At 42.9% G+C, this 21,419-nt stretch overlaps 3 protein-coding genes and 1 long non-coding RNA gene across 5 annotated transcripts in view; 3 read left to right on the forward strand and 1 right to left on the reverse strand.

The window, feature by feature from the left end:
* celsr3 (cadherin, EGF LAG seven-pass G-type receptor 3) overlaps positions 1–5,087 on the forward strand; it is a 109,595-nt gene extending 104,508 nt beyond the window's left edge. For both annotated transcript variants that reach the window (XM_044350391.1, XM_044350393.1), the window contains 2 exons: positions 931–1,996; positions 2,486–5,087. In XM_044350391.1, the coding sequence (XP_044206326.1) occupies positions 931–1,996; positions 2,486–2,513 (1,094 nt within the window). In that variant the 3' untranslated portion in view covers positions 2,514–5,087. The remainder of the gene's footprint in view (positions 1–930; positions 1,997–2,485) is intronic.
* Positions 5,088–7,184: 2,097 nt separating this feature from the next.
* Positions 7,185–8,210, forward strand: LOC122981716. Its single transcript, XR_006403297.1, has 2 exons — positions 7,185–7,945; positions 7,989–8,210. It is a non-coding gene; the product is annotated as an uncharacterized LOC122981716 (long non-coding RNA).
* LOC122981715 lies at positions 7,939–13,003 on the reverse strand. The gene is made up of 4 exons (XM_044350398.1): positions 12,703–13,003; positions 10,376–10,428; positions 10,005–10,173; positions 7,939–8,608 (listed from the first exon to the last, which is right to left on the reverse strand). The coding sequence occupies exons 1-4, from the start codon at positions 12,905–12,907 to the stop codon at positions 8,247–8,249; spliced, it is 789 nt and encodes a 262-aa protein (XP_044206333.1). The 5' UTR covers positions 12,908–13,003; the 3' UTR covers positions 7,939–8,246.
* Positions 13,004–16,240: 3,237 nt separating this feature from the next.
* wdr6 (WD repeat domain 6) lies at positions 16,241–20,774 on the forward strand. Its single transcript, XM_044350394.1, has 4 exons — positions 16,241–18,447; positions 18,770–18,847; positions 19,106–19,222; positions 19,468–20,774. Exons 1-4 carry the CDS (start codon positions 16,589–16,591, stop codon positions 20,417–20,419), a joined length of 3,006 nt encoding a protein of 1,001 aa, XP_044206329.1. The 5' UTR covers positions 16,241–16,588; the 3' UTR covers positions 20,420–20,774.
* The last annotated feature ends 645 nt before the right edge of the window (positions 20,775–21,419 follow it).

The raw sequence follows: 21,419 nt of genomic DNA on the forward strand, positions 1-21,419 counted from the left end.
ATACACAGATTATCTGTTAAACATTTTAATTATTTCAATACACTCTTGATGTGACCTAGCAGTGCCCTCTCCCACTGAATTCATCCAGATCTTTTTTGTTTTACTTCAGGTTATGTTTGTGTACCTCTGCAACACACTCCAGGGCTGGGATCAGCTGGAGTCATCAGAGCAGGCAGAGCAGAGCTGGAGTGGCCCCTGTGCATAAAAATAACTTAAACAACACAGTGTGGTGCTTCAGTCAAGGTCTAAATCTGGCCCTAAAAGCATTGGTGACACCATATGTGTACTCAGAATACATACATACAAAATTGGCATGTGCAGAGGTGCGCCACACATACAAGGACACACTGAGAGTGAGTAAGAAATGCAGGCGAAGTTTGACATCACTCATGTAGCCTGAAAGCATGAGTGACATTTTAGGGCACAAAAGAAAGAGGCCACACTTCAGCAGGATACAGTATGTATTTGAGTTGCATGACTTATTTTTAAGTCTGCCTCAGGACATCCAGATTACTCAGACCCAAGATGGTATTTTGATTCATAAAATGTTAACACAACATGTAGAAAGGCCCAGAAATGTCATTAATAATTCCAAAACACTTCTTTCTCCTGCTCTTACACTTTTCTTGACATCCTTCTCCTTCACTTTCTCTTCATTCCCTTCTTCCCTTATCACTCTTCTTCTACCTACTGCTTTTCCATCCTCACCTGCAACCCCTGTATACCTTTGCAGTTTTTGCACTCCTGTCCTGTTTCTCCTTCTAATGGAATCTCATCCCTTCTACAAGTTTCTCTTTCTTTCTTTCTTTCTTTCTTTCTTTCTTTCTTTCTTTCTTTCGTTCTTTCTTTCTTTCTTTCTTTCTTTCTTTCTCCTTTTCTGCCACTGATGCCTTCCCCTCTCCTTCTCACGTTCTTATTTTCTCCTCCCAGGTATCTTGAAGAATCGTCTTGGCTGTCCCCCGGCGCTCCAGGGTCTTTCCACTGTGGGCCGGGCCCCCAGTGAGCTCAACTGGTACCGCACGTCTACTCTGGGCCACCGGGGCGTTCCTGCAGCCTCCTATGGTCGCATGTACTCTGCCACGGCTGGCGCCGGTGGAGGTACCGGCTCTCTCTCTCAGCCAGGTTCCCGCTACTCCTCCAGGGAGCACCTGGACTCGCTGGCCCGGAGGCAGCTGTCCAGGGATCCGCTAGGGAGGCAAACAGTTGGGGGGTCGAGGGACCGGCTGGACTCCCGGGGTTCCAGGGACAACCTGGATCTCTTACCCAGGAGGAGAGAGCTGGGACTGGGGCAGGGAGCAGGGCTTGGGGGTCTGGGGCTAGATCACCAGCGAGCCTCATCATCCAGGGAGAACTTGACAGGATCCAGGGACAGACTGGACAACCACCACACAGGCAGCATCCACGCCTCGAGGGAGGACTTGAGCGGAAACGGGGGAGCTGTCGGAATAGGAATGGAGGGATACCTCAGCGGATCCAGGTCACAGCTGAACACGCTAACTCGACGGCAGGCTTCATCCCGGGAGCACCTAGGGGGGGCACTGATGAGCAGTAGGTCGAGAGAGCAGCTGGAGACCAACGGAGTCGGAGCCCAGGCCCAGCCGTGTCGGGAGTGGCTCCGCACTCTGCCTCCCCGCCAGCCCTCACACCCCGAGCAGCCTCCCTCCTCCTCCCCTCCTCCGCCGATCTCCGAGGAGCCCCAGCAAGAGCAGCTCCCTCCCTCGGCTCACATTAGAGGACGACTGGACTCAGCACCCCCATGTAGGTACCCCGGTCAGACTGTCCCCCAGGTCGCAGGTTCAAACCCTCTGGGTCGACAACCGTCCAGTGAACACCTGGATATTCTCTCCTCCATCCTGGCATCCTTCAGTTCCACTGTCCTCACTCCTCCCCCCGCTGCCTCTAACCCTGGGCCTAATGGCTCCGCCCAGGGACCCTCACCCTCCCCGTCCCAGTCTGCCACCTCCCACAGCATATCTGAAGTCTCCCCTGACTCCGAGTAAGTCTTCAATAACCTTCATCCTGTTCCTTCCTGCCACAGTATTTTACATCTTCTGTCTTTTTAACTCCTCATCATCTTGGACTTTTACTTTCCTGCATCTCCCCCCTTTCCCTCTCCTCTTTCTTCTTCCTCAGACTGATTTCTTTTTACTCAGCAGCTCCGTGGAGATCATTTCCACTCTTCAACTCTCCTCATCTCTCTTATTTCTCCTTTACTATCTTTTCTGTCCTGTTTTTGCAACCCATCTCCCTCACTTCCACTTCCTACTTTTCAGCTTCTTTTACATTTTGTCCCTCGTGTGTTAGTCTGTTTTGTTCTGTCTTCCAGCTCTGCGTCCTTTGTCTCTCTTTTGTCTTTTTGCTTCCAACACCTCATTTCCATTTTGCTCCTGTGTTTTCATCGTCATCATGAAAGAGAAATCAAAATCAGTGGAGGAGTTGTTGTGTAAAGTTATTGATGACTCACTTTCCTTTTTCTTCACTTCAGAGCCAACAGAAGTGAAGGACAGTCTTGATGACAGCTTCCATATCCTTTTATGCATTGCGACAGTGCTTGGGGCACCAGGGACAAGTTCAAAGGTCATGGATGGTCCTGAAACACTGGGGCACCCTGGGACTTCGGAGGACTAGAAACAAACTTGGGACAGAGGAGACAGAGAGATGGATTGAAAGTAAGACAAAGAGAGCGTCCGCTGAGGATACAGGAGGATGCGAGTGGGCGGGTTGTACTGTATAAATTAAGTTTTTCGAGTCCCACCGCCTACAATAATCTTTGACGGTTCTTTGGACGATGAGTCAACCACCTCTTCTACCTAAAAACTGTTCAAGACAAACACAAACTCCTCAGATTTCAAACACAAAAGTCAGCCTGATCCAGGCAAGATCCATCATAAAGAAAAAAAAAAAAGAAAAGACTGTAAATAACATTTTTTATACATTTTGTATCTTTTTCATAGGAGATGAAGAAGAAATCTCTTGTGATGTTTTCTTTTCTTTTTCTTTTTTTTAATGATTGTGTCCGTGTGAGGTTGTGCGCGAGGTTGGTGTGAGTGCAGTCTTGTTCGTTGCTGAGGGAGAGATTTCCCCCACAAAGAAAAAAAAAAATCCCCAAATTTCTCCCCGAAAACCATTTTCCTCAGAAACTTTTCCTCATGCCCATCAACTTTGTGTATAGCGACAGGGGGTCCGGCAATAGTATCTGATGAGATTATCGAAAACCACAAGACGTGGTTGAAGGGAAAATATCAAAATAGTGAGAAGTGATTGTAAATAGAGGAAGGGATTATTATAAGAGATTTTGATGGAACAAGATGATTGTGCGGAGAAAGATGTCCAACTTTAAGCTAAGACACAACACGAAGGTTTGGAGTTGGCGGTTCAGTTGTTAAAGCGAAGTCACAAGTGTCAAAGTATCACCTCTTTCAGGAGATTGTGCTGTTTTGTGATCCAATTTCCGCTGTATATGAATGTGACCTTGTCATCTGTCTGTGTATCTTTGTGCCTGGTGCTGTCTGAACCAGACCATATCAGTCGATTGATATTACAAGACCGTATCTTTAGTGTTCTGGAGACCTGGTGGGCGAAGGTAGATATCTTCTCTGCCTCTCTGCATGAGGCTGTATCATGTAACAACCATTTAAAAGTCCTCAAGGTATTTTGTACTTTGATGCATCACGACTCAACCTGCCTCAAGAGACGCCACAGGAGCAAGCCGAACCTTTTCCGGCAGCATCCAGGAGACTCATTTATAAACACTTCTCATGCAAAACTTCTGTGCAAATTCAAGCCAAAGGGACAACTGCTTCAAATCAGTACGAGACGTCGATGTTCTCCAGTTTTCTGTGATGGAAATGAGTTGTGCAGGGTGTGAACGCTGTAGATGGAATTCCCAGTTTTGTTGAATTCATGATTTTTTTTTAAATGTTTGTGCCATGGAAACAAGGTTAAAGTGAGATATTGTTTCTATAAATGAGGCCCTTGATTTGCGCTACAACATAAACCACTGTGGAGTTTTATTTGGCTGCACATGTGTATAAGCAAGTGCTTATTGGAGCTCATGTCTGTAGCGCAGGAATCCCTTGTTAGAATTTTTCTAATCGCAAAGCTGAACACAGTTGCTGGGAAATTGCTTCAAAATATCCTTTTAATCTAAAAAATGTCACAGAAAAAAAGGCGCCAGCTCTAAATCTGTCGAGTCCTGACTTCACTTACAGGCTTAAAATCATCCAACATGAGCTGTCATTGATGAGGAGTTTCACATCAGAGCACATTAATACAGATATTTTTTTTCGTGTTTAGACTGCTGCACAAAGTCTTTAGCAAGATTCAGCGTAGCTTCTGCAGCAGCGTACCTGTTCGCAGAGGCGACGATGTCAGTTGTGTCAGCGCTAAAAGCCTCTAAGTGGTTTCGAGATGCAGGTCTTTCCATCAGCAGCTGTTCCTTTCTCACAGCTGAGTTAAGGTAACAACATGCAGGCATTTGTAAGCAAAGGAAACATGCAGGCAGTCTCCACCAGCCTTCAGAGGGATTAAGGGATTGTGGATAACATAACTGTTTTTTTTTGTAGTGAAAAAATTGCTGTGGGTCTCAAAAACTGAAGGTAAAATAGGGTTTCTGTATTGCCAAAATGTGTTGCCTGTTTGTCCTCAAGCGGAGATCATTTGTAAAAACAGATAGAAACTGGAAGTGAATAAAAAACAAGAAGGCAGGGAGCTACAGATTACAATAGAACACAGTGAGCATAAGAATAAATCAGGAGGTACAAAACCAGACAAGGTTGGAAGGAGAGCAAATTGGGTCAGAAACCATGACTGTGTGCAAAATGTAACCGCAGGGAAGAAGGCGTAAATGTTACTCATCACAGAGAAAAAGAAAAATACACAGAAATGGATGGAAATTCAGACAAGAGAAAAAAAACAAACACATCTCACACACCTCGCAAGCGCATATCTCCCAGCTCTGACCGCTGTGCTGTCACTCCCATGTCTCCGGGATGTGACAAGCAAAATCAGTTTGTGACAAAACTATTGCCAAAAAAAGTGCTCCTGCAGGGGAACGCTAACCACGAGTCTCTTAAAGGGATAGTACACCTGAAAAAAAAAAAAATCTTTGATTCCTTGTCATTCTTTCATAAAGCTGCTCCATTATGTTATTTCATGGATCCGTTTATCTTCAACTGACAGTACCTTTTACTTGTACAGACATGAGATTTATTTTATTTATCAATAATTTATCGACATTGTTATTAATTATTTATGTTGACATTTTGTACAAGAGCCTGTTGTTAATGAAATGTGTGATTTTCTTTTTTTTTTTTGTCCAAATGTTCCTTTTTTTTCACATGTAATGTTTCTTATGATCGGAGTCTCTCACTGCGACAAATTCACAGATGGACGACAAGAAAAGAGGAGAATGTGAAGATAATTACGTCTCTATTTACTCCTGGAATTAAAATCCGATGTTAAGAAAAGATCCTTAAGAGGACACTAAGCTTTTAAACATTTAAACGCTGGCATACATGCAAAATATACAATTATCGAATTGGTTTTCTTTATCTAACCATGGGGGTGAAATCTGGAGTAATCCAGTTAATCCAATTTTCAATCCTTTGCAAGTGCATTTAGCTTCTCCTGACAACATATCTAAACATATCTTAACTAAACTAAACTTAATTTCTCCCCATTCACTTTCTTTAGATCAAAGGCTGAAGCTTCACAAGCACCATATCAGATTATTAACCGGTCATTTATCAGCTTTTACACACAACAGACAGCTGTGAGTAGCGGTTAAATTGACTCCAGCTTCAAGGTTAATCTGGTTCAGACCAATAGGAGCCATAAAAGAGAGGGGAGACAAAAAGACTGTGAGTTAAGAGTTAAGACACATAAGTTGTGATGTGCTCTGAAAAAAAGAAAAACAGAAGGACAGAGTGAGACAGTGGGGGAGAAGAGGAGGAGGAAGAGGAGGAGGGATGGGAGATTGTCTTTGTTAGCTTGTGTGTTAATTATGGGATGCCTTCTTTCCCGCCGTCGGCAAGGGGACGGCGGCATGGAAACAGCTGTTCCCCTGTTACCGCGGAAACAAGAGAAATGTTTGACATTAAAAAAAAAGACTTATTCCTACAAGGCTGTTTGTGTTTGTATTTATTCTCTCTCTCAATCTCTTTCTCTGTGTGTGTGTGTGTGGGTATGACTAAGTCACCTTCAGGGACACACACCAGACTTAAGACCAGTTAATTGGGGGCGACTTGTGCAATTGAGGACAAAAGCCTTGTCCCCAACTGGTAAAACACTGACTTTTGGGTCACTGTTTAGAGTTAGGGTTAGGTTAAGCCTCCAGGAAATGAATGTAAATCTGTAAATACCCCAAAAGTGACTTAAGTAAACCTGTGTGTGTGTGTGTTTGTGTGTGTGTGAGAGAGGGAGAGAGAGAGGGAGAGAGGGAGAGGTTTTATGTTTAATATTCATGAGAACAGACATTTCCAGGTGCGAAAAGCTGAGCAGAGAAAATATCCTGACAGAGGGACACGGTTTTCTGGAAGCTTCTCTCTGACTTGTTTTGACACTCAAAGTATTCTGCCACATTCAGAGGCGTCAGAGATGTTAAGCTGCCACCTTGATACATGCAGCTCAAGACAGAAGTACCCAGCTGCTACCATCAGTCCTCAGATAAACCTGCAGGGGCTGAGACAAAAACTGATCTATGCTCCAGTTTTTCGCAGTATGACTTGGTTGCAAGTCCATGAGAAATGTTGTTTCAATTAGTAAAATACAGAAGACACGTTTGCTCTGAAACATATAGATAAAATAAATCACAAATGTATCACTCATGTCTCTGCGTTGAGTAGCTGGAGCCAGGAGACAATTAGCTTAGCTAAGACTGGAAACACGGGGAAACAGCTAGCCTGTCTCTGCCCAAAGTTAAAAATAGTTAAGAGCACATTACTCAGTCTAGAAACATTTAAGCGTCTATTAAACAATGTATGTATTATTTTTTATGTTTTAGGGATGTTGTAGGTGTATTTTTGAGCTTTGGGGAGAGCCAGACTTGCTGTTTCCTCCATGCCTTCAGTCTTTATGCTAAGCTAGGCTAATTGCTTCTACTTCTAGCTCCATACTTAAGACACAAAAGTGGTGTTGATCTTCTCATCTACATTTCAGCAAGAAAGTCAAAAAGCACATTTGTCAAAATGTCACCATTTATTTAAAGAAACAAAGGCCCACCATGAGCCTCAAGAACAGCTCCAGTGATCCTTGACATTAGAGACTCTTCAACTCTCATCTGCCCGAAATCTTCTGCAAAGTATCTTAGGAGAGTGGAGGCTGTTACAGCAGCGCATATTAATGCCCATGTTTTTTTTTAAATGAGATCTTCAACACACACATATGGCTGTAAGGTGTTAGGTGTCCACATACTTTTGGCCATGTAGTGTATGTTTCTACAATCATTATTCAGAGGTTTTTTTGCTTGGATTCTTGGTAGTAAACTTCCACTTTGTATTAAAAGCAGATTTCGATACAAAGCACAGAAAACAAGTTTAAGCATACGTATTCAGGCTAACATGCGCTTTAAAAGCAATGCAAGTACAATGTTTTCATCTCTATTTAAAGGTTCTGTCCATTTAGGAATGTCATTTCTTCATCTGCAGATGTCATCTTAGTACATTCTTTGAAATAATATCCTCCCTAAAATCGGCTTTGACCTTTACAGAAGCTGTCACCTTAAACATCGCTTGTCTCACAGTGACAGTGAAAAAAAACAGATAAAACCAAACAGATCGTTGTGATTTTGATCTTAACTCTTTCACACCATTCACAAGCATTTTTACAAGGTGTGCAAAGTAATTCATGTATTGTTCAGTGACACCAGGGAGAGCTGTAAAGTGGTAGTTCTTTTAGAAATGTGGAATAAACTAACTGTTATTCAGTCTTAAAAAGAGCTACTTTTGTACTTTTTTGTCTGCAACCCAAGTAATCTTACTGCTTTTAAGTGACAGTACTTAATGGGTCATTGTCATATGCTTCTCACCATTTCATTCTACCACAAAAGAATCAAAGACGTCTAATTCATCTAGCAGGAAAAGTAGTTTTCCCTCTTTGTGTAGAAAAGGCAAAGCACAGCTGATATGAGGCAACTGAGAATCCTCCTTTTGCCTTTAAGTACAAAAAACAATGTATAAAAATAGTAACAGTCCCATGGCACATAGACAAAAGAATACAAGAATGAAACAAGCTTTTAAAAAATCAGTTCATCCTGTTGGATTGGACGTTTTCTCCTCTTCATCGCTGCTGCTGGAGGAAGACAGTGGCACATCCTCGCCCATCTTCTTTAGCTTGGCCTTGTAGTAAGCTTTCTTCATCCTGAAGGCCTTCTCCTTCTGCCGTGTCGCTCTCCTCTTCTCCCTCATCAGCTCCTGCTCCCACGCCAGCACCTTCATCCTGTTCTCCCACTCCAGGATCTTCATCTGCTGCTGCTGCTCCAGAGCTTCTGTTCTCTGCTGGTGCTCCAGCCGTGACAGGTCTATGGTGTCGTGCTGAGCTGGGCGGTGGCCCACTTCCTCCGCCTCGCCGCCTGATGAGAGGAGACGCTGGCTGATGAGCCTGGAGGTGCCTGGAAGTCAAGAGTTCAAAATGGTCAGTGAAGTGAGCCTTGTGTGCCTGAATATACTGGTCCGATATCTATTTTTAAATGCATTTTTGTATCTGAGTACAACCTATTCCTCCCCCTGTAAAAGTGCCACACTTTCTCCTGATGCATTTTGCAGTCTGGCGTGAAATGTAAAATAAAATCGACTGAAACTTCCTCATAGATTTTGGAGCAACCCCGCCAATCCCTCGTGCGATATGACCTGCAAACTATTAAATCAGAAACCTACAACCAACAAATGACTTGCCACTAATCACAAGATCAAATTAAAGAAAAACACCTATGAAGTGTCTTCATAAGGTGTTCCCTCATTTGGTTGTTTGATGATGTTCATTAGCTATTAAATTGGTTTGAGATCTGGTGACTGTCACGACTACAGCACACAGCACACACTCATCAAACCACTCATGACCTGTATGGGTGTTTCATCATTCATTTTTCATTTCTTTCCTTTAATTTGATAAGAAAAAATACTACACAGATGTAGCTGAATTCTTTTGAGTTCCCTCAGACATTTGGCTAGTTACGCCACTTTTGACCTGGTTCATACTAAGTATTTCAATTTATCTGTTAACATAGGTTGTTTATTCTCCTTCACAGTCTGAAGAGCATAATTAATGAGTTTTCAACCAGTTTGTCATGATATTAGCTTTGTGTGACCTTTGTGTAGCTTTTTTAAAGCTATACAGTGGTACTTTTACAGTTAAACTATGTTGAAGACCCCCACATCTCCCCCCAAATATAAATGCATATATTTCATTTCAGAAGTTTAACCGCTGGACTCATGATGTCTCCTACTTCACTGAAGAGTCATAATGGACCACCTTTGGCTCCAAACTAGTTCTGATGTCACAAATAATGCTCACTGGTACACCCCTTAAACTTTTTGGTGAGCACAGAGAAACTTTCCCAAACAAATGTGAAAACAGCCTTCTAGTGTCAAACTGCACATACATCATCCTGCACAGTGAAGATCATCTTTGAGTGGAGGGGGACTTTAAAAAGATGCACTTTAATTGTACCATTAGGACTGGAATATGCCAGATCTGATATCAATTATGGTAATTATGGTAACTCTTTCATTACTGATATCAATTAATGAAAGAGAAACGCCTGCAATAATTTAGACCTAAACAATGATCTTACTAAGCTAAATCTAATCATTCAGAGCTGTTTACATGACAGCTTCTTAATTAAGAGTCCTGCCTTAATCATTTTCATATAATAATATCACAGTTCATATAAACATATTAATTCAAGGGTCCAGACTGACACCAATATTTGCCAACACAAAGTTCACCTGCAAGTGTTTCTAGGCAACAAATACAGTGGGAGCTTGCAGATCTTCATCTGTGGGTACCTGGTGCTGTGAAGTAGGAAGCAGGAAATGTCACATCTTGCAGCTCTGCATTGTGGGAGTTGGGGTTGGCGGTGGGACTGTGGTGCAGATCTGACCAGTCGTTCCCTGTGATTCTGTCCAAGGCGTGACGCTGGAGGCAGATGGCCACTTGCTCCTTGCTGTCCTCAGCCTGAGAAGGAGACAACCAAGTGTGTTTTTGAAGTGATTGTTTCACGCTGGTGGAACATCTGTCATCTCTAGCGTTCAGTGTCTCAGTTGTCCATGAATATCAGCTGTTCCAACTGAGGTTCATCTTTGATTTAAATTCTGCTTACTAGAAATTCCCGCTTTTAATAAATGAAAAACCAAAACGACCACTTTTAAATATTTACCCTATTCACGCTGCCATTCATCTGCCCAGCAGCGTTTATCATCATGAAACCGCCTGTTAATAAGAGAAAAAGAGAGAGAGAAGCAGACACACAGGGAGGGACTGCAGGTAAATGTGTTTCAGGAAAATAAGCAGAGAGCGCCTCCTTCTGGTGAACGCAGGTACAACATCCTCTTCACACACAGCTGCAACAAAACACATACAGCATGTATCCAATGAACCTTGCAGCATCAGTTATTAAGCAATAAGAAAAGTCCACAAAGTCAACTTCAAATTTACTCCCATTGAAGTAGTTTCAGGCTGAAAACAACAGCTTTCAATACTCAAAATAATTCATAGTAATTCCTACACTTAAACACTTTCACTTTAACATTTCAGGGATTATTCAGTCTATTTCCTGACTGAGTTCCTTAATAGTTTGACAAACGATTGACTCGTGTTTGACTAACCGCAGGTGTTTTGGGCAGTAAGGTTAATAAAGTGAGATGGTAGAGAATCTTTCAAATGGAGGATTTAAGTTCGAGCTCTCTAAGTTTCCACCCTGCTGAAGTGTCCTTGAGCAGGATTAATCCCTAAAAATTCCACCATTGCAGTTTTGTAGCTTTTTCTGATCTCAGGTCTCGTCTTGTGAAGGGGCCAAGGGAAAAGAGGAGCTCTGATTTCACTCTAAACTCTGGATTTATTTCACAAATGAACATTACACAACCCAAAAACTTATGGGACTAGAAGTAAACAACAAGAAAACTTATAAAGTGCTGGCAGCCTCTGTGAACACTTTAGGGGCTGTTAAAGGTAATAACTAAATTCTCAGCGCCAGGGGGATGCCACGGTGAGGAAATATTCTCACCAATTAATAAACTCTTGACAACATCGGTGTTACCAGTTATACCGGACATTTTATAAGATCAGATATTTGTCAATGATGCTCAGTTTCTGTAGATTGCTTACTTTGATCTTTAACATTAGATTTTTAGTTTAGCTTTCCTCTTATTTAAGAGTTAGTGATGGTGGGCTTCAGGCCACTGACAGCGGGTCGTGCTCTGTGTACAACTGGTCTGTGGCACATACAGACACAGAGATGAGCCAAAGGACAACTGCTGCTTAGAACGAAAACCAGAGAAACCTGTCTGCTATCTGGAGAGACACACTGAGAGCAGGCAGAGAGACCCGTAGACCCGGGGAGACATGAGAGCAGCTGCTCGCTAACAGCTCCGTGTGTTTACAACAGAGAGCAGGAGGGAGGACAGACGTCTCACTCTGCTACTCTGTGCTGTGACTCTTTCAGTTTATAATTGTAGCGTCTGTCGTCCAACTAAGTATTGATAACACACTTAGTATTTTACAAATTATTTTTTTTATTTGATGAATGTGAGCGCTGATACACGAAAATGAACTAAGTCGGTTTTATTTCTATAAAAAAAGCAAAACAACAAGTCATGTAAGAAGTAACTAAAAGTAAGGAACATCATGTAACACCTTTACACAGTACCGCATTTTGCTCAAAAATCCAGTATCGGCCCAAAAATCTAGGGTGACCCCATATTTGGTGTTAATGTTAATTAATGGATACATTGATGCATTCTGATATATTCAGGGGTTTACAGGGTTTTCTACATGATTAACAGGCTTTTTATTTTGTAAAAAAAGAAGCTACTTAGATTAATTTATTCTACCTTAATTGAAAAATTATGACTTGTCTAAGGTATTAATTAATGAATGACAAACCATCAATTGATCCAATAAGAATTTCCATTAAAATACATTAATTACTTAAAGTATTAATGATTAATTACTATTAATAGGTAGATTAATTGTATTTTGAGATAAAATAATAATAAATAAACAAATAAGGGCTCGGTGTTATAATTAGGACATATTATCAACACTGCTGATGATATGAGGTTGTTGATATGAAGAGAAACACCAGGACACTTCAGCAGGCTGCAGATGTTCAACTAAAGATGTAAAGTAGAAACTCAGTGAAACCATTAAATATTACTATATATCACAACTTTTTAAAATGATTTATACTAACGTTACACTGCAGGGTGTATTTATTGTTGTCAGACAGAAATCTAAAATATGCACATATTGAATATATGACACAGAAGGAAAAGCTTCAGGTGATGACCTGAAACTCTGAAACAGATGTTTCAACACTCGCACATCTCCACTGTTGTGGTGGCCACACTTACGCGCGCGCGTGCGCGCGCACACAAAAAACAACCCACACACACACACCAGCTGAATAAACCACGACGACTGGGTTAGTATTACATGCACTAAGAACTACTTCTTTTTAACCTGTTTTTTTTTAAGTGAAGCTACCTTCCACCAGCTTGCGGACCGCTGCTTTGTGGCCAGCTCCCCCTGCGTGGCTGGTGAGAGCAGCCTCGCCCATGGTCTGAAGTTTGATTGATTTACAACAGGCCCTGCATCGGGCGAAGTGAATATCCTGGACGTCTTTAACCAGCCAGTCCTTATAAATGTCCTTTGAAAGCCAGGAGTCTTGAAATTTACATTTTCCAGGCATAGTTAGCTATGAAGTTGGCTGGACCGCTGCTTCACGGCCAGCCGCAACCTCTTACCTCCTGATGCGTTCACGGTCTGCTCAGAAGCTCCGATGGTCTGAGATTGTACCACTGCGCAAATTGTTTGAAATTAGCCTACTACGTACTTCTGAAACAAATTGACATTGTCTGTGAGAGGGATATTGAGACTCTAGAACATATTTTCTTCCAATGTGAATCAGTGAAGGAAATTTTGGCTTTCATTTCAGAACTGCTTCAATCTAAAGATATATTGCTGCAACCTTTAAAGTGATGACTATTAAAGCTGGAGTAAGGAGAAAAACTTGCATTTTCTGGTAAACAACTTGATTTTATTGGGTAAACACTTAATTCATAGATGTAAATATTTAAAGGTGAAGCCCGACATCAACTGATGGAAAAATAGACTCAAGCTATCTGCAAAATCTCCTCAATGCATGACAGACAGAAACAACCTGAAACATTTTTCTCTATTGGATTTATTTATGCTGCTTGAATAGGATCCTTACTCTTAGTTAACTTAATTTAACTTTATGCTTGAACATGTTTGTTTATTCTTTTTATGTCATTTGTTTGTCTTTTGTACTGTTTCAACGTGAAAGTATGTTTTGTATTATTGAAATATGCCAAAAAGGTTTGAAATTGAATTTTGTACAATAAGAAAAAAACTTCTGAAACAAATTAAGAAACAACGTCAAACTTAAGGCAGCATTTGGTATATCGAGCTACTTCAGCAAATGAGAGAATGTGTAAGAACAGCATGATCGCCTCTGTTGCTGTGGTTAAAAATAATGCACTTGTTTGTCTAAATAAGTGTCAACGAAAGTTGAAGAAAGGAACATAGAATAACTAGTCTATCATGCATCTGTAAAAACATGCCCGCCAAACTATGTTTTTACAGAAAACACCTAAATGCAGCACAACTCAACAGCGCTCTGTCACGTGTTTCATTTCTCTTTCTAACCAATCAGCGTCCAGGAAACCAACAGTGTAGAGCAGAAACACACGAGGACTACATGTTGGATCGTAGATGAAAAATAAAGATGTTTTAATGCAGATTTGAAACACATCTCTGTGGTTGGTTTCTGTGGCGTTTTGTAAGTAAAGCATGTAATGGAGTCGTTATTTACCTGGAAAAGTTACTTTGCTGGGTTTGTAGCCACCCAGAAGCATGAGAAGTGTCCCTGCTGTTAGCTGTGTTGGCTAAGTGAAAAGCTAATGGTGACAGCCGTCATCAACATATTTTATAGTCAACCTGCCACCGACCATACTCGCTGTTTGTCATCTTTTCTGACTCTGCCATCTGTAAAAAAGCGTGTGCTGTCACTCGATGTCTTTCAGGCACCATTGATGATGTGTCGTCACTGAAAAAGTCACTGGTTTTTAAGAGATGGAGACAGCAGCCCTGGTAGCTCCAGTCACAGCTCTGGAGTTCCTTCAGGATGCATTTCTGCTGTCAGGTAGGCAGCAGTGTTCAGACTATCAACATACAAGCAATTAATTCAGTGATGCACTGATACTGTCGTTCATTGACACAAAGAAATCAGTTTTCCTCTCCATATTGGCCAATACTGATTTAACACATTATGAGCCGCAGTATACTCAAAGTCACTACTATTTTGCTTTTTTAAACGTTTTAGTGTGAATGTAAATGTGAGAAGGCTGCTCCTCTCCCTTTTCTCTTGGCCCTTTTCCCTGATATTATCATTATTTTGTGTGTTAAATGATCATTATTTTCAGTCAGTGTTTCTGTTAATTTGTCAGTTGGGGCTTTTTAATAAGGGAATACATTGGATGATTTGTGTGGTTTTTCTTTGTTTATTATTATCCAGTTGTTCTGCCTGTGTTGTTGATGGTAGATGTGTTAGGATGTGGGAAGATAGGTAAGACTGTTCTGTAGTAAATTACATTTGGTTTAACTTGGTGCACTTATGAACTATTTGTGTGCTTTTAGCAGATTGTGATTGTCAGCAGTAACAGAAAAATCCAGTGTTTATAATTGTGTGGTGTTTTGTATGCTTCTAGTATCTGTGTAGCTTACCCCCATACTTACCTGAGCAGGTGGTAGGTTTAAGTTAGGTGAGGCTGAGAAGTTAAAATATCAGAGGGAGTAGTGGAGGGAGTACGTGGCAGCTTGCTGTGAGGCTGCAGATTTTTTTTTGTTTGTTTGGTTTGACTTAAGTTATTTTTTGAATTTCCCAGGGTTCATTTTTGCCTCTGTTTCATTAATATTTTTGTTAATAAATATCACCTTTTTGTGCAGATGCTCCTGCCTGCCGACCTGCTTTTCAACATCCTTTTAAAAGTTTCCACCGTTAAATAACATCTTCTGCCTTTTATATGGGGTGGCAGCACTACAGTAAACTTAATAAATGATTGCACAACACACATTTAACCTAACTTGTGTAATCCTTTCCTGGCAGGTGAGGGTCCAGTCTTGACAGTGTACAGTCTCCAGCCTCACCCTAAATCCTGTGCCTCACTGAGCGTGCTCCAACACTACAGAATACACGGGATAAGACCAAGAATCCTGTCAGCATTTCAACTTCAGAGCTCTGTCACAGGATCTTGCGGGAAGAAGAAAGATGGTTTGATTTTCACTTTTTCAAATGAATTTCCTCTGTTGTGTTGAGGGAGGGTTTTTTCAATGACAGGATATTTTAAAAAATTAACCAACAGATTTGAGTGAAATATGGTGAATAGGATATTATCTTTGGCTGTAATGGCTAGTTGAAAAATTGTTTACTGTATTTGTTCACTCACATAAATTGACAAAGTCCCCTCTCGTCTGTCAATTTCCAGGTTTGAGCTCCACAACAGAGCCCAACTTCTATGACCTAGCAGTGTTTGGAGGCAAGGCTGTAAGGCTGGTGAGGCTCCATGATGGGGAGCATCTGCACTTGGAGATCCTGGGTCCCCTCATGGAGCTACAGGACTGGGCCCTGGATGTCCGCTGGCTCTCTGGAGACAAACACTCACTTCTCTGTGTGGCTGTAGCCCACAATAGTGCTCTTCTCCTGGACATCAGTACAGGAAATGTCCTGGTTCAGCGCTCCTGTGTGGAGGGGTGTCTGCTATACTCTGCCCTGCTACTGGTACATGAATCTTGGGCGGACACTGTCTTAGTAGGAGGGACTGTCTTCAACCAGCTTGTTGTCTGGAAGCCTGGAGGAGGAGGAGGAGGAGAAAATAACAATTCTGACCACAAAGCTCCAGTTGAAAGGCGTCTGCTGGGGCACAGCGGGGTCATCTTCAACATCTCCTACCTCCAGGAGAAAGGATGGCTGGCTTCAGCCTCTGATGACCGCAGCGTAAGGGTGTGGGGTGTTGGTGCTTTAGGGGGCCCCGAGGGGGAATGTGGGGACTTGAACCCGGCTTGTTTACGGGTCCTATATGGACACCAGGCAAGGGTATTCTCTGTGCGTCTCTCCCCAGGGAAAGTGTTCAGCGCTGGGGAAGACGGGGCCTGTTTAGTTTGGGACTGGGCTAGAGGTGGGACGGTGGTTCGCACACTGAAGGGACATCGAGCAGGGGGGGTTCGTGCACTGGCGATCAGTGAGGGAACAGGAGACGAAGCAACCCGAGAGAGATGGGTGGCTACAGGGGGAGCGGATGGAGGGGTGAGGTTGTGGAAGGTGGATGAGAGTGAGGAGAGGAAGGAGAAGATGGAGGACACGGTGACAGAGAAGCTAAATGACCTGAAATTTACTGGTCAAGGTATGCCTAAAGTGGTTTGTATAGCAGAAGAAGAGGATAAAAACACAAGCTGGAGCCAGTGTAAGTTTGTGGTTTGCACTGATCAAGGGATAGTTTATCAATACAGTGATGGGCAGTGGGAGATGGTGTGGCAAGGGACTCCTGAGTTTCAGTCCTATTGTGTGATGGAAACAGTAACCGTCAGTGTGAAAGACTCAACAGCTAAAGCTAGTTTGTGTGCTGTTGGTAACCTCAGCGGGTCCATACAGGTCTTCCCCATCTCTCATCCTCAGTCTGGAATCCTTCTGACAGCTGGATCAGGGAAGATTCACAGTCTTATTTGGGAAGAGGGAGGAAAACACATGTATTTGCTAGCATCAGGTGCTGAAGGACTTGTCTATCGCTGGTGCATAGAGGTGAAATTAAATGAAAACTGTTCTCTGTCACTAAGTGTAAATTCTCTTCCTTCTTTCCTCCTTCCCCCCTGCGCCAAACGCTGGCTGACGGCTTCAGTGTGCCTCCATGGGTCGTTGTGGGTTTGCGGGGACAGGAGAGGATCCCTGCTTTTGTTTCAGGAAGGAGGAAAATCTGAGCAAAAGAGGGAAGATGAAGGTTTGCTGAAACAAACTGATGATGACCTAACGCTGCAGCCACTGAGCTGTCTGTTTGGGGTGCACGGAAAACAAGGTGTAACCTCAGTGTATGAATACCAGGGACTGCTCTACAGCACAGGGAGGGACGGCTGCGTGAGGGTCTTCAGAGTGCGTCCAACACCACCAGAAAAACTTGAAGAAAGTAGAAAAAAAAGCAATGAAAGGACTGCAGAGAACAGTGGTGGCCTTCAGCTTGAGGTTCTAAGAGTCCAGCGGGCCTGCAAGGGGATGGAGTGGCTGGAGAGGGTTTTGATTCTGAAACCTGAAATCCTTGAGGAGGAAGAAGAGGAGGAGGAGGAGGATGAGGTTAGAGATGAATGTGAGAACCAATATAAAACAAAGCAACAACATTCGACAGAAAAGCTGGAAGTTGCCGTAGAGGAGAGCTTTAGAGACGAAGAAGAACAGATGGAAAACAAGGGAAGAGAAGCCAGGTTCGTCATCCTCGGCTTCCACGCAGTCCAATTTGTGGTTTGGGACCCGGTGAAGCAGGAGAGACTGTTAGCGGTGCCTTGCGGTGGGGGCCATCGCTCTTGGAGTCTCTGGCCGTCCCAGAAAGGGGTTTGGCCCGGATATGGGGCTTTGGTCTTTATCAAGCAGGGGGCTGTCCTGGCTTCCCAACCACCTGGAGAGGCACCGAGCTGGGCTGGGAGGGCAGGAAGGACTGGAGGGTGGGTTCTGAGAGAGGGTGTCCATGGGAGGGGGATTGGGTGTGTATGCAGGCTGGGGAGGATAAGGGGAATTAATGAGATTCAAACAAGGACGACTGAAAACACGAGTGGATCTGAGGGAAAAGATGAAGTAAGGGGGTTGCAGAGAGAGGCGGGGCAATGGGAGATAGTGGTGACAGGCGGAGAGGACACTAGCTTAACTGTCCTGGCAGTACATCCCAACTCCAGCAGCGTCAAAGTTCTCTCAGTTATTACCGACCACATCTCAAGCGTCCGGACAGTGACGGTGGTAACGCGTGAAAGCCAATCACAGTCTCTCTCTGCCCTGCTCGTCTCAGCCGGCGGCCGCGCTCAAATGCAGTGTTACCGGCTGGTGATCGGCTACGACAGCCAGAGACTGGCTCCTTCCTGCCAGGTGATCCAGGTGGCCAGTCACCGATTGGATGAACAGTGGGAGAGAAGGCGCAACCGACACAAGACGGTGAAAATGGACCCTGAAACGAGGCAAGTTAATGGTTGCAATGGAGGAGACATCAGCAGACATGAAAAAGATGCTGTGTCATCCCATCACCCAGGCTTATTTTCTACACATGTACAGTATAAAGGGAATTTCATCCATAAAAAGATGGACTTCTTCTTTATTTATACCTAACATCTTGTTAGTAATCTCTGTCCTTCACTCTAGCATACATCTTCATCAAGAAAAGAATATATTCTCAAACATGTCTTTTCAGTTTTTTCTAGTTGAAGCTGAATGCAACCCCTACTTTCCTCCTTTAAATCTTCCTCTGACCCAGGCTTACCCGTTGTGCCTGTGTGTTTTCAGGTACATGTCTATAGCAGTGGTGGATGAGAAGACAGACTGTGTTCTTCTGGCTCTGGCCTGTAGCGACGGGGCTGTCAGGTCAGTGTCTGTCATATAAAAATGAAAAGTTTTCCACACATCTAAAACTTGTTCTCAGGAGCTGGAGAGAGAGCTGCAGCCATGTAAAAACAGAATGTCTTCCTACTGTGTTAATGCTCTCAAAGGAGTGTTTTCTTCATAAAGTGGTAGTGATGATGATTGTTACTGAATGTAAGAGAAAGTTGAAATGTGTGTATAACTTGAATGTGGCTTTAGAAATGTACTGTCCTTCATGTGTACCATTACTGTCTTTTCCAGATTGTTCTCAGTCAGTGAAGTTAAACGTCAAATTGATTTGTTGTGGGAGACCTTTTACCACCAGCGCTGTGTGCTCAGTGTCACCACCTGCAGCCTGGAGGATGGAAAAGGCAACCGGTGAGCAATAATTGATTATTAATATTAATTGATAATACTTTTTTTGTGCACAAGCCCTAAAATAATGAACCTAAAATAAAAAGGTTGCTTTTCATAACTCTGGTCTCATTTTAAAGCACACTACAGCAAAGAGTTGTGACTGTGGAATATAATATAAAGAGAGCTCAGAATATTTAAGTTTAAGTTTTAGTTTCCAACAGGAAAACATGGAGAACAAAATCTCTCATGTTTCTTTTCTTTCTCAGGTATAAGCTGCTTTTCAGTGCTGCAACAGACGGGAAAATTGCAGTGTGGGATCTGACTGCAGCTTCTTCCTTATCAACCGATACTCCACCAATCCCCTGCTTCGACATTCCCGCCCACCAGAGTGGCGTTAACTCACTGGCTGTTTGGGCAGAGAAACTGGGACAACAAGGGGGCGGTTGCCTGGTAACTGTTGCTAGCGGAGGGGATGATGGGCAGCTGACAGTGTCCACGATTAGGGTGCAGTACCCAAAAGATGACAACACTGGGGGCAGCAGTGGGCTTTCGCAGATTTCTCCACAAACACAACCCCAAAGCCCTCTTCATCTTCATCTCCACTCCCAGTCCCACGTCCCGTTGGCCCATGCTGCCCCTCTGACCGCCTTGAAGCTCCTGAGCCCGGGACTCATGGTCTCCACTTCCCCAGATCAGAGGGTTTGCTTGTGGAGCGTCTGTAGTACCGGGATCAGCCACAGGGGGGCGCTGCACTCCCACGTTGCAGATGCTGCAGGACTCGCTGTGTGGGAGGGTCAGGTGATGGAGGGAGATGAAAAGAGGAAGACATGGTTTGAGCCTGAGCAGGATATTGCAGTTTGGGCAGGGAGAGGCAGTCAGTCGGGATTAGAGATGATGGGTAAGACAGGTGTGAGGTTCAGTAACAAACAAATAGCTGATGAGGGGGGAGAACCGGTTGGAGCAGCGAGCAAGACAGATGACCTAATTTGTAAGATGATTGATGAGAAGGCAGAAGAGACAGCCTCTGAGTGTAGAAATCAAACAGAGAATGACAGCGGGGGAAAAGCAGAGAGGAGTTTTAAGACTTCCTGTGAGAGTAGGAAGAAGAGAGAAGAGACGGGATGGGTGCTGGTCTGCGGTCAAGGCTTCCAGCTGCTACGAGTCAGAAATACAGAGATGGATGAAGAGATGAGGACAGAAGAGAGAAGGAAAAGGTGAATCACAGAGTTAAAGTGACTTTACAAGAAAAGTCAACATAAGTGGAATCAAAACATAGAAGCGGTCCAAACAATCACTTTCTCAATGGACACAGTTTTGGCAAATATATGTGAATTTTTCAGTAAAATTCATTAATTGCAGCTGCATGTGTTGATATTAAATTAATTTTACATCAGAAATTTTTAAGTACATTTTTAATAAAGTTAAATTATTATCTCACCTTCTTGTTGTTTTTGGTTGCAGTTATATAGGACAATTATGACCTATGTGGCCTAAGATTAAATTATAAAACAAAAACAAAAGTAGAAAGTCAAACAAATCTTTGTTTAATTTCTCTGGTGGAGTTTTAGATTGATTAAAGTTTGTCTTTTATGAAAACTAAAGTCTATCATTCATTTCTGCTAACTTGAAAAAACTAAACATAAATTTGAAAATGTGTGCAGGGATAAATTCCTGCCTGTAACAAAGCACCAAAAGCATTTGGTGCTCATCAAGGAAAAATTAAAAATGTTCTCATGGCTATTTGAGGAGAATATTAAAACAATCTCTGATGTGTTTGTGCCATCTGTGGCCTCCTCCAGGGAATAGCACCACACTGCATAAAGATGGCTGAAATGACAGGAGTTATTTTTAATACAGTATGTTAGATGTCAGCCAGCCAGGAAAGAGCCTCGTACTGGAGGAGAGCCATGGGACCCCGTGTTTGGCAAGCACAAGGCCACATGTAAGACACCTTCCACCAAACGTCTCCATGCAGCAAAATCCATAAACAATAATGTTTTTGGGAGATTTGTGGACCCAAACATGAGCTGCCAGTGTGCGAGGTACTTAAATCCAGATTATTGTTCTAGAGACAAGCTGCCTTTTCTACCATCATGACAGGCTTGAACCTGGTAGACAACACATGATGATATGAAAAATAAAAAATGTATACAAACCATTGCAAGTGAGTGCCACAATCTCTGCAGGAGTTGTTTAGAGATTGATTAAGCCCTGCAGA

This window comes from Thunnus albacares, chromosome 5 (genome assembly GCF_914725855.1).
Source record: "Thunnus albacares chromosome 5, fThuAlb1.1, whole genome shotgun sequence".
NCBI classification, from domain to species: Eukaryota; Metazoa; Chordata; class Actinopteri; order Scombriformes; family Scombridae; genus Thunnus; species Thunnus albacares.

What these genes read in the sequence shown, in the direction of transcription:
- wdr6 (XM_044350394.1), top strand. Translation starts at nt 16,589, where the DNA reads ATGGAGGACACGGTGACAGAGAAGCTAAATGACCTGAAATTTACTGGT. An exon ending in AAAATGGACCCTGAAACGAG is followed by an intron (nt 18,448 to 18,769) that starts GCAAGTTAATGG and finishes GTGTGTTTTCAG; the next exon opens with GTACATGTCTATAGCAGTGG. An exon ending in GAGGATGGAAAAGGCAACCG is followed by an intron (nt 19,223 to 19,467) that starts GTGAGCAATAAT and finishes TTTCTTTCTCAG; the next exon opens with GTATAAGCTGCTTTTCAGTG.
- LOC122981715 (XM_044350398.1), bottom strand. Translation starts at nt 12,907, where the DNA reads ATGCCTGGAAAATGTAAATTTCAAGACTCCTGGCTTTCAAAGGACATT. An exon ending in GGTCCGCAAGCTGGTGGAAG is followed by an intron (nt 10,429 to 12,702) that starts GTAGCTTCACTT and finishes TCTTATTAACAG; the next exon opens with GCGGTTTCATGATGATAAAC. An exon ending in TTCCTACTTCACAGCACCAG is followed by an intron (nt 8,609 to 10,004) that starts GTACCCACAGAT and finishes CTTGACTTCCAG; the next exon opens with GCACCTCCAGGCTCATCAGC.